This window comes from Atractosteus spatula, chromosome 9 (assembly GCF_055471065.1).
Source record: "Atractosteus spatula isolate fAtrSpa1 chromosome 9, fAtrSpa1.hap1, whole genome shotgun sequence".
NCBI classification, from domain to species: domain Eukaryota; kingdom Metazoa; phylum Chordata; class Actinopteri; order Semionotiformes; family Lepisosteidae; genus Atractosteus; species Atractosteus spatula.
Window position 1 is genome coordinate 18,049,699 of NC_142714.1, and position 12,508 is coordinate 18,062,206.

Consider the following 12,508-nt stretch of genomic DNA (forward strand, 5'->3'; position numbering starts at 1 on the left):
AGGTGAACTTTCAAGCCAATAGAAACATTTTTTTTACAAAGAATACAAGGTAGTAGCATTTGCAAGTCAAATCTTTAGAGATATAAATAAGCAGGACCAGGAAGGGTACAAAAGGTAATAACTTTTCTGTCTGGCACATTTATGTACAGGAAAAAATGGAGAAAAAAATGAAATTTTCTTTCAACAGCTAGTTGAAAGTAATACATCAACAGTCTTCCATATACTGTATGTTTTCTGCTTACCATTGGTGGGGTAGTTATAGTAGGCATTAAAAACAGTACATTTTCACAATTTATAGATATAAACTGCCCACTATTTTGTACTATTAATACAATAGGTTGACAGAGGTTATTATTGCTCAAAATATAAATAAATATAAATATTTCGATCAATATTGGTCAAAACGTATGTTCTTTAGAACAGCTGATATTTTTAAAATGGGTTTTAAAAACAAATCTAAACACTAGTATTCTGTATCTTGAAATTCATCCAATTTAATTTAAATACTTTTAATTTTAAATAATTTAAGGGAAAATATGGCATTTTTAAATAGACTGTGAAAGTACAAATGTAATTACTTACACCTACATTATACAAATTTTACTCCAAACAAAGAATCTTTTTTCCCCCAAACCGCAACCTTAAACAGATAGTCAAAGCAGTTACCATAGAGACACAGATGCTGATAACCTCCTCAGCCAAAATAACATGTTCAGATTTCCTTTTAAATAAGTTGTGCTTTATTGGTTCATTACTCTGCCAAACAGTTTAAAACCACAAGAAAAACTCCTTCTCGGAAGACTATTTTGCTGGTTTTGAAGATAAAAGTACTATTGCACAGTTGAAGAGAGTGGAAAACTCACTTCTTTCTCTTTAGGCCATTTTAAAACAGAATAAGAAAATGTATAAGAAAATATAAAAAAAACCCTTTATGACAGTACCAAACACAGGCAAGTAGGAGAAGGAAGAATCTGTTACATACCCTTGTGAGAAGGATGTAAAAATCACCTATCCCCAAGCAGAGATTGTTTTGAAGTTTGGTAAGAGAAGCCCCGCAACTTGTCCCCTTTCTGCTTCCCCCAGCTCAGTTTCTCCAAGCTCTGATACTGTATTGAACCCTTTCGTCTTCTGTGGACGCCTGCCCCTGTGCCAGTGAGGTACACCTGTCGCCCTTCTTCACCGACCTTACGTGCTGTCCAGCTGAGAGAGAGGAAGCTTCTATCCTATTAGTGTAAACTCTGTGAGCTTGCAGCCAGCTCCGCCTCTCACATCCTGTACTGCCCACAGCCTGCAGTCCTTTAGCCTTGGCAAGCCAGCCGTCACACTGTGAACACCACCAGTACAGACACAGCGCTCTCCTTTCGTGCATTAACAAGAACAAATTATTAAGAACCACTGTTTCAGGAGACAGTAAATAGGTTATTAAAGCTGTGCGGAACTGGATTTTAAAGGTTTTTTATACAATTTAAATTGGAGCATTTAAGTCATTCAGCTCCTACAATTACCTTAGATCTATTTTTGATGCTTCCGTACTAGATTCCTAGTTTATAAGGAGTAAGGAAATGTGTGACATTGTGTGACCTGTTAATGTTTGATTTTTTTTGCAATATTAAAGTATGAATCCCACTTCTGGAATTGTAGCTCATTTTCATGACTTTACCTTAAAAGGACTGGAAATAAATCCTTGGAGAGTTTAGCCACTGTTTTCCGTACACATCAGTGAAATACAGTCTTTCAGACTAGGCAAATCATAGTATGTTTTCAAGTTATTACTGATTATCCTATTAATGATCAACCTCACTGGCAGCCAAAAGGCATGTTTGCTCAAAAAGGAAAAGATGAAATAGGACTTTATCCATAGACTGTTTACATATAAATGATTTTTTGTATGGCCAGACAGAATTATCATAAATACACTATGTCCATCCCTTGGAATTATAATTAACAGAACTCTGTAATGGTAGAAAAAGCAAAGTGCAGGAAAGAAAAAAAACATTCAGTTATTGCCTCATTTCATGTCTGAAGAGTTTTGTTCAACATTTAAAGGATCTTTAAGGATCTTAGAGGCCCTTGACAATCTGCTTCTTTAAGCATTCCAGGGAATGTTTCAAGAACATGGGACAAGCATTTTGTTCCAGACTGTCACAACTCATGATGTTTAGAAGTGTCTCCTGTTTATAAATGCACATTTTGAACAAGATTTAAAGCAAAAGAGATGACAACACTTGAAAAAGTGGTAGAAAACCACAAGAATGTCATCAAGAATCATGCACCTGGGACTCTGTGTAAACTAAACTGGGCACGGAACATCTTGTAGAGTAATCAGAGAAGCAACAGGGTGAATAGGTATAATCTAGCTAATCCATTTAACAAGTTTAAAACTTTCACATGTCAATGAACTGTTCTGAACACGTGCTCACCCACAAGGGGTTGTTACCATGGCTACAGCAGCAGCTAGCCTGTCAAAACACTCAGGAGTCCCGGGGTATCAGGTATGTAAGTTTTAAAAAACAGTGGGAGAGAGCATTCACTTAATATTATTTGGCACTGTGAGTGTCTGGAACAATTATACCCCTAAAGATTATCTTTCTACATGGTGGCCAATTCATTACTCCCATTATTTGCTTATGAATAGCACTGTCTTTTTAGAGAATCTAGGAGCTACTATAGAGTGTGGTAAGTACAAAACATTTCAACTCACCTACTGGTGATGAGGTCTCAGTAAATGAGCAGACATTGGATGGTCCTTATTTTATGTCTCAATAATGGCCTTTTCAAAAAACAATTTCATTTTCTGTGCATAATTTAGTTTATCGGATCCAGAAATTGGCAATGAATATGAACAGCTGTATATCAAAAGTTGAATGAAAGATTAAAGGGTATTAAAAAGCCATAATATGTTCATCCAAAATGAAAATATGATGCATTGAGTTTCAAATATTTTTTCCATGTGGGAGATTTTGTACGATAGGTCTCTTGCCAGGAATACTGTGGAACCGGAGTATGAAAGTCCTTGGCTGTTAAAAGCACACAGCTATGACTGTGTGTATTTTTCAGGTTTAATCATGCTACCCCCCATTGCTGCTGCACTGGACGTAATGGACATAAAATACTGGAAATTATTAAACAAAATCCTCAACACAAAATAAAATACTGATGCAATCATTTAAACCAACTTATCCTACTGTGTTTTTTTTTCTTTTTTCCCCCAAAACAAAGTAGACCACCCACAACTCGAAACATTCCCCAAGTATTATTAATCTGGCATTTGTATAATAACTGCTTGCTGATTTCTTTAATGAATTCTTTAAGTCAGCTCTTTTCTGTAACCTCGAGGAAGCACACTCCCTCAGCAGTGCAATCTCTTCTGGAATTCACTTTAGAAGCCCAGCTTTAATAAATAGAGTCAGGTGTTGAGATGTAGCCCATGTGCTCCATCAATAAACCCTAAATGCCGACTAAGGGTGCACTGGCTTGTTTTCAGCTTCCGAAACCGCATCCAGTAGCCTTTCACTGCAGTCTCTTCGAGGTCTCACCAATATAAACACTGGGCTGAGCCTTAGTGGCGCACAGTAGCACAAGTAGAATTCCAGACAGCTGCTTTGAGGTTTTCTGCAATCACTGAAGCAAAACAAAAAAAAAACGTAGTAGAATTCAGCATACAGTTCTTTAGCCTTTCTAATAGCAAATGTGCATTCTCAGAATTATCTATATTTACAGCACATTACTATATTGAATTTATGCACAAATAAAGGAGTTTGACAACTTTCTATTTTTTTCTCCCCCTCATCATTAATTATCACTTCACTTTTCTTGTTTCAACAACAATTATGTATCAACTATTGTTATACCGATCATACTAGAATAAACCAAATCTCTGTAGTTGTGTATATATTGCATATCTTTAGAAAAATATAGATAGTATGCATTATCATCCACAACAAATAATCAATTAATTAAAATGACATAAAAAAACATTTATTCAACAGCTACTTAAGTGACTGTATTTGTTGCATGAGCACTACATCACTTCGTTAGTGAGAGTGTTGCTGGGGCACAAGTAATAAGGTATAGTAATTTAACTGTTGAACCTCAAGCCTGATGAAAATCAAGAGAAAAATGTCAGAAACATCCCACTTATGAAGACAAAAATGCCTTCTTGCCATTGGCACATAGGAGGCTAGACTAAGTTAGATCATTTTGGCTCACCATCTGGGCTGTTGACAGGCAGATATTTCTAAACTGTCAAAATACTAAAGCCAAACATAGTCCATCAGAGAATGGCAATTTTCATCTAGCAATTCGCCCAGGGCTCATCTCTAGATGAAAAATAAAGCAAATAAAAGTTTATGATACCTGTATATTGTCAAGTGTAAGTGCAGATGAGTTCCATACCCTTCTATACCCATACCCTTCTAATATTAGACTATAGTCTTTAATTCTGGTCTTATTTTTGGTTGCACTTATGGAACTCACAGAATACAGTATTGTTTTAGAACATCAGAAAGGTCACAAATTAGAAGAGACTATTCAGCCCTCTGAGCTCCTTTCTCCAGTCATAAACAGTCCTCTTTGTATTAAGAATAAGCCACCTAAGAATTAATGCAAACCTTGAAACCTGCCAAACTTTAGTTTAGAGGAAGCAATCAAACTGAAATTGCACCCAGTGAAAAATCATGCAAACAGGGGGAACACGCAAACTTCATGCAGACAGATTCTCTAAGCTGCAATTAACCCAGGACCTTGTAATTGTTAAGTACTGTGCCACTGTGCCAGTTCTCCTGGAATTTATAAATGACTTTTTCACCACCAAATCTAATCAATAGGAAACTCTTCTGAAAAACTCATAGTAACTAGTTCCTGTCTTTAATGCTTACGCCTAACTCCAGAGTTGATGTTAACAGCAGGATTTCCACCCTTCCCAATCAGCAGCAGTTTATTCCCTTTCAGAAAAAAACAAGAACAAAAGCCACTCCTGTGAACTTAGGAAGAGATGTGTTGCACTTTCTAAGCACAAACTCTGAAAATGCCTGAAACAACCTGTGGCAAATCCCTAAACATATCATGAAACAAGAGTTTCATAATTTTATAAAAGTATTGTCTTCTAATATTTGAAGAGGAACTTGTTAAAGAAAAATGCTTTACAATTTTTGTATTCACAAATCCAGACATATCCGTCTTTAGGGTCCCTCTGGGCAATATATGGACATGTTGTATTGGGTATTTTCTTGCTATTGCTGCTATTTCAATGTGAACTAAGAATGGGGTCATGTGGAATGTACCACTTCAAGCAGTTTTAGTCTCATTTATAAAACAAAAAAAGTTTAGAACAAAGTCAAGAACTTCAATTGTTAGGAAACCATATTCTGCTGTAAAACACCAGGGTCTCAGAGCTCTATGCAGCTTAATAGTGGATCCCTGCCATTTAAGGTCTTTTTAAAGTAGTTTATGAACTTGCTAATCAGAGTAGTTGAGGTTTAAAAATGCATTTAGCTGGCACCAGGCACTTAAATAAAGCACTGACTTAATACTTTTCAGTGTAACAATTAAAAACTAAAAAGATATATATTCTTGAGCCCATTTTCTATCCATTTTGGATAGACCTTGCCAGGCCTGGGCAAGATGTTTATGCTTTTGAGATCATGTTGTGATCCTGTGTGGCTTTTGTAAAGGTCTAAATGAGTGTAGTAAGAACAATGTTGCAAATTATTTGGCAATTAGCTATCTAGTTTTAGTTTAAATCAAAAGACTGTTCTAATGGTGGAGCATGGATAAAACAAAATTCAAACAACAATCAAGAAAATGCTTCGCTGGTTTAGGCAGAAAACTACCTGAAGTGAATTTACTGTACGGTAACTATACAGTGCATAGAGACTGCTGGTGCATAGATTTTAAAACAGGGTGAAGCCCTTTGGAAGGTAGTGATACTTTAGAAATTATGTGCTTTTTAAGTAAATTCATGTACAGTTCCAAGTACTCAATTGAAACCTAATTTCTAGTTTTACTTTAGGTTTCTTTCGATTATTTGCACCGTGACCTGTATTTGACACCTTCCTTATGTTTGAATAGGTAATTCACTCTGCTATCAGCATTCCAGGCAGCCTGATCACATCAATTGCAAAACTCCTACATATTTCCTTGTGTCTCCCACTTGCTGCTCTGTTGAGTGCATGACCAAGACAAAAGAACTTAGCTGCATTTGGAAATGTTTCAAAAGCAATAATTCTGGTCCCCCTTTACTAAAGATGGTGTTAAATTGTTCTTAGAAACTTGTGCACCAAGGTCATGATAGCTGCAGAATTATGTTGTAGAATTGATTCTGAAATTAAACTACTGGACAACAGAAAGCAATATAATGTTTTATTTCCAATAGAAAAGCAATAGAAAGCCCCTGTCCAGCTCTTCACTATCTAGTAACAATTGAAGAGATATAGCCTATTTCATAATGTCTCTGGAGAAGAACTCTGCTCATTGTTAACTTTATTAGCAAGTAAAAAATGCCAGTAATAATCTTTGCATCCCACTGATACATCACTGTTGTGCTATGTTGTATTGCCACACATTACATTTCTAGGACACCAAGGAGGAAGCCAGATGTCAAAGGGCTAAATTCCTTGGATTGTTCTCTATGCTGTTCTGTCAATTACTGCTGATGAGTAAAGAAGAATTACATCTTTACTAGTGTGTAAAACATTGTTCAGTCAATTGTTTGATGAAGATCACAGTTTTAGAATTCCATTTATTCTATCATTCTACTAAGAATCTAACATTGAATGTAGCATTCATCCTATTCATAAACATTTACGTTGTATGCATTTAAATGTCAAAGTTTGAGATATGCGACTTTCATAATTGTACAATATATTCATTGAAATATGACAATATAATATAAAACTTACGCCACAAAGTGTTGAACCTACAAAAATTAAATGCTAATGCCAATGAATATCATTTCATTTAGAGTGCATCATTCAAGTGTTTAAGGATAATTTTGAAAATGTGGAACAGACTTCTATATGATCTCACCTGTCCATCTTTAAATGGTGCACAAATGAAAAAATATGTAAAATTGAATAAGTTGATTGTTCTCTGAAATAAAGAGTAATGCTAGTCTCATAATAAAAAAAAAAATTGTAAGACTTAATTGTTATTTCATTACAGAATCACAGGCCAAAGAGAGTTAATAAAGGAGTAATGAAAAGAGACTTTGGTTTTGATTAAGCAGACCTTATCCAGTATGTACTGTATTTTAAAGCTAAAAAAAAAATCACTTGCTTTTAGGAGTATGGAAACTGGCTCATTCTTTGGAAAAGACCCTTATGTTACAAAAAAGTGATAGAACTGAAGAACAACCATTATTTCAAATCTCCCCTGCATGGTGGCTCGAGAGCTGAGCACCACAAGGGGGAGATATTTATCAAGGCAGGTCTGTTTGACATTTCTAAAATGGATGATGCATATTTTCTGTTTAGTATTCAGAAATCTTATTTTTACAGCATTCTTTCATCTTAGAAAGAAATATAATAAATATACTGCTCATTTACCCTACCACAATTTCTACCTAGACTATACAACTCATTCAATTCGGTAATTCCAAATTAAATTCACCATTTGACCAAGTAAACATGGAAAACATTAAAAAGTAAACAGATTTTGGAAATGAACGCAATATAAAATTGAGTCCAGTAAAGTTTTGCTTTGCAGTCATTTGAATGAGAGGCCTCATGATCACTTTCTAAGTGCCTGAAATAATTTTTATTTTTTGAAACCACTGTTGAACACAGGGTCTACTGTACATTCTTCCTTAAAAATGGCTCAATTTGAACTTTCCAAGTAAAGCAAATGTTTAACTTCTGAGGCAATGCTCTTTCTGACATATTGTATTATTCTGATCACTAATTATTATTACAGATTCAAACTGTGTGTTTAAGACCAGAGACTTTTTGGCTGAGCAAAGAGCTTCCCTGTTATCTTCTAATGATACTCAAAGTTGAATGAAAACGTTACTACTACTGAGTTACTGGAAGCCTAATCTACTGTATGTCCTTTTTTAACTTTAGTCATATACAAGCCATATTACATTACAATCCATCCACAGTTATATATTGTTTCAAGCTTGATTGATTGTTCAGTTTTTGGAAAATGTTATCAATACTTAAAAAAGCATTGGTTAAGCTTTAATGACATGGAAGTCAAATTACAGAAGTATATTTAGATCTCTTTGTTCCGTCATAGATGTTTTGTCAAAAACTGTTCTTATATTTAATACAGCCCATTCTGTTATTACTGTTTAGCTTTTAGAAGTTTCTCTAAGGTATATGGAAAGTCATTAATGCAGATTAAATTAATGCAGATGATTGGAATTACTTTGTCAGGCTGAATTGGTTACTCAATACAGCAGAAGAAAAACACAAAACAGTTTCTCATCCTGAAACTTGCCTAATTAGGTAATGGGACATAAACAAAAAAGAATCTTAAAAACACAGGGAAAATACCACCTCTACAGCTCTTAAATGTGCGATACCTCACTTTATGACATGTTATATGTAATGACCAGTACACAGTCAGTGCTGTGGTTGAATTTTGAGTTTTGCCTGCAAAAATGGGACCACTAGATGCTTTCAGATGTCTTCCTGATACCTTGGAAAGCTCTTGAATCAGGAACTGCACTGAGATTAAATATACTGTAATAAACACCAATTAAAATTTGTATATTATGTTTGTTGTTTATTTAACAATATTCAAATTTTTATTGGCAGTCTTATATTGTAATATTTCTTTTTTATTATAACTCTTAACCTTTGTAATTGGAGACTTTAACCAGACTGCATTTCTCACAATACAACAGCCAGAATTAATTCCTTCATTCGCAGACTGTAGCCAAGCATTTTTAGAAAAAAAAACGTTCTCCATTCCTCATCAATCAAGTCAGCTTATATTTCTCAGCTGAATGCTTCTGATGTGGCCAAATACCATCTTGACACTAAAGCTCCTTAAATTGTTAACAGTTTTTCCCTCAGCATTCCCTTCTCAGACATCCAAAAAAGTATTTCAAGATACTGCCTGTGCTTAACGGCACCGACGTAAAAACAAAATGTTGGAGTCTGGCAAGTAAAATCATACATTTTCCAGGAGAAATTTCCAGTGAATTGGATGACTTTCATTTGATTTTCTATACCTTTGTACAAATGCAAGGTTTAGGATGACCCAAAAACAAATATTCCTCTTTGATACGCACTGATGATCTCAATGTCAGCTTTCCCCTTTACAATGTACAGTACATTTTAGAAAGGCAGTAATTACCATAATAAACATTAGACTTTAAAAGCAGTACTTCCTTGAGTCATTCATTCAGACTACTACCCCCCTCTCAAAGTTTCTGCATGTAAATATAGTGAGAGAGGGCCCATGTAAAACAGCCAGAATAGCACCAACTGAGACAAAACATGCATGAGCACAGGGCCCTTTTTGATCTGGTACTTTGTTGTCATGACAGTCCACACCCCTGCTCACCAGAACCTGAACAGACAAGCAGATTTTCAAGGAGGAGTAAGTTGGTTCTCAATTTCAGCTACTGCCAAGCTATACCTGCCACACCTGCTGTATAAAGCCAAACTCTGAAAAATCCTGCCAAAAAAAGCAGCCGTTTTGAAAGTAAGCCTTTGTATTACAAAGCATGTTATTATCCTCCCATAGGCAGATCACGGGAGTGACAATGCACTGAACGTTGAAAAAGAAGTCTTTTAAATTGACAGATATTAGACTAGCAGATATTTTAGATTGTTTATATATTAAAATATTAAAAATTTCTTTTGTTACCAAATTAATATTGTTAGAGATACTCTAAATACAGAACAAGATGGAAGATTCTTCCTTTAAATGGGACATTTAGCAGGACAAAGAAGCCTGCAGACTGAGTTCTTGTTAAACTGGTTTACCAAGATGTATCTATACATAATCCAATTACACAGCTTTCACTGGACATTCTAGACAGTCCTCAAAATTAAATCATGCCCATTTTATTTTCTAAAGGGAATTCACACGAGGCATGATTTACATTATCAAAGGCTGAGTTTGTGTTGTAAGGGACTTTGTGTTTTTCACCTATAATTATAGTTGCCGTCATGGCTCATGTTAAACAAAATTTAAATCACAGATCTTTTTATTGTTATGATCTCCTATCACTTGTCGATTTTGTAAAACAACAACATTTTGAGAAAACATAAATGTGTTTAAAATTACACTACTTTGTTTACCCAACAAATAACTTCAAAATGAAAATTTAAGTGCTTGGAATAATGACGACTCCCACACAAATTTGCATCTTAATACAGTAGTTTCTGTACATTACTTTTGTAATTTTTGATCTCCAAATATATATATCTAATACAGCTTTTCTGTTTCTGCACTGCTCAGATGGCAACCAAAAAAATTCAATATTTGCCATAGGTTTTGACCCTTCATGAGAATTTTCACGGGAATTCAGCTGTAATGAAGCTTTGTTTACTAAACCTTAAACACTGCAGTGCATCTCTTTCAGTTAATGCAGTCCTTCAGTTTCAGGGCTGCAGCAGTTTGTTACCAAGAACTTCTGAAGCCCTCAAAGGGACTAAACTGGCTATTCTTTCTCTTAATGTCTCCACAGGCTGACCAAGGCCACTTTAGTTAATCTCCAAGTCATTTAACAAATTGAGCTGTTGAGTTGGTTTAGCACTCCATTCAATGCAGGTGAGACCCCTCTATCAGACTTTAGAGGGTACAGTTATAAGCTTAGCAAAGGGAAGAGGAAAAGTCTGAAATCTATGAAGCTTTTAATACATTTGAGGAGCTCTAACACATAATGGAGCCCACCCAGCTCCCTCTAATGGAGAAAAAAGCTCTGAGCCAGCTGTCTCACAGTAGAGGTGGCAGCCGAAGGGGCAGACAAATGAAAGAGCCATTGACAGGGAATTCCTGAACCAGAGGGAGGGTAAAAACTGCCAAGTCCATTTGTCAGTGAGGAAAAGCACAAAAACTACATTAAAAGGATAAAGAGCGTTTGTAATACCGTGTTTCAAGATTTTATTAAATATCAGTTCTTTTTCTAATTTTTAAAGAAAATAATCCTATTCACTACCTTAAAACCTGTAGTCCCTTCTACTCTTTACCAGCTGCATTACCCAACCATTTCAGTTTGATCATACTTAATTCTATTAAAAGAAAACATTCCACCACTTGTCTGCATTTCTCCTTGAAAAGGTTGCAGCTGTATAAACCCAGAGGACTGCAGCCAGGAAAGACAGGCACCAGAAAAAGTTTGTTCGATGAGGTATGATGTGATTATGCAGGGCTGGCTGCCTTACGTTTTTATCTTTTCAGCCCCCTGTATTCATCATTTTTATGGATGAACAAAAAAAAACTCAGTCTGCATTGATATACTGTACGTTAAAAATCACAAGCTAAAATTCTAATGATGCTAACCTCTTCTCTTCAGCACAAATACAAAGCACAACCTTTCCAGGTAAGATGTCTGGTACTGAACATCAGCTGTCAGCTGCAGATTCATTAATCAGCAGCACGAAACAGTCCATTCAGGTGCTCCTTAAGCATTACTATAGTACATGTTAGCTGTAAATGGGAAACAGATCTTGATCTGAAAAAACATATTTCTAACAGCAGCACTCAAGGTTCATGAACTTCTAAATATCTGTAACTAACAAAAACATTGACCACTATTCTTGCTAAATGTAAAATTTAACAAGTGGTGAAAAAGTCTGACTTTAGCATGGAAGCAGCCAGTCTTCACAGAAATGTCTTAATTTTCAGATCTATCAGCTTCAAGCAGCAATGATAAATCACATCACACTTGCTATTAGTGAAACAAAAAATCTGAAAATCCACTAATTCCAACAAAAAGCACCCACTGCTCCATTTTGTTCGTAGCATGAGTATTCACAAAGCAATTCGACTGTAGTGTACCAGGTATCTGGCACATTCACATCTGGAAGAAAAAAGTTCCTAATTCACGTAAGGCTTAGATTGCATATAGTTCATTTACTCGTGGTGATAAGTTGGTTGCAAACTGCTCAGATCTCATTGTGTTCTTTCCCCAAGATAAAAACAAATCTGTTAGCATTTGAAGAAGGATCAAGAAGTTTAATCATTTCCTTGTTTTTCTGAAAAATGAATAAGGGTTTCTTACCTTCACCCATTGGAACTTCATATGGAACACTAAGTGAGCCTTCAGGCATGGCACTGGGGGCCTCAGGGACTGCAAAGTCAAAGAGATGAAAGTGAACTTAGTAAGAGATTAAACACTGTCAATATCATCATCTCACTACCTCACATTGTGGCTTCAGGCCAAATGATCCATCAGATCTTCCTTAAATGTAACCACTCTCAAACATCATCTTAACTGTCCAGTTATCAAACATTAAGAGAGCAGCTCTTTTTTCACATACTGTATAGTAAGGCTGGGAATGCAAAGCCTTTTTTTGGCATTTTATAAAACCAGAAATGTATTTTATAA

General features: G+C 35.5%; 1 protein-coding gene across 4 annotated transcripts in view; it reads right to left on the reverse strand.

The window, feature by feature from the left end:
• Window positions 1-12,508, reverse strand: part of LOC148828333 (pleckstrin homology domain-containing family G member 3) — a 103,271-nt gene that overhangs the window by 70,992 nt on the left and 19,771 nt on the right. For 3 of the 4 annotated variants that reach the window (XM_088925099.1, XM_088925102.1, XM_088925097.1), the window contains exon 2: window positions 12,182-12,250. In XM_088925099.1, the coding sequence (XP_088781225.1) occupies window positions 12,182-12,230 (49 nt within the window). In that variant the 5' untranslated portion in view covers window positions 12,231-12,250. Of the gene's footprint in view, window positions 1-982; window positions 1,179-12,181; window positions 12,251-12,508 lie in introns of those variants that run through there. The other variant, XM_088925100.1, reaches the window with a different exon arrangement.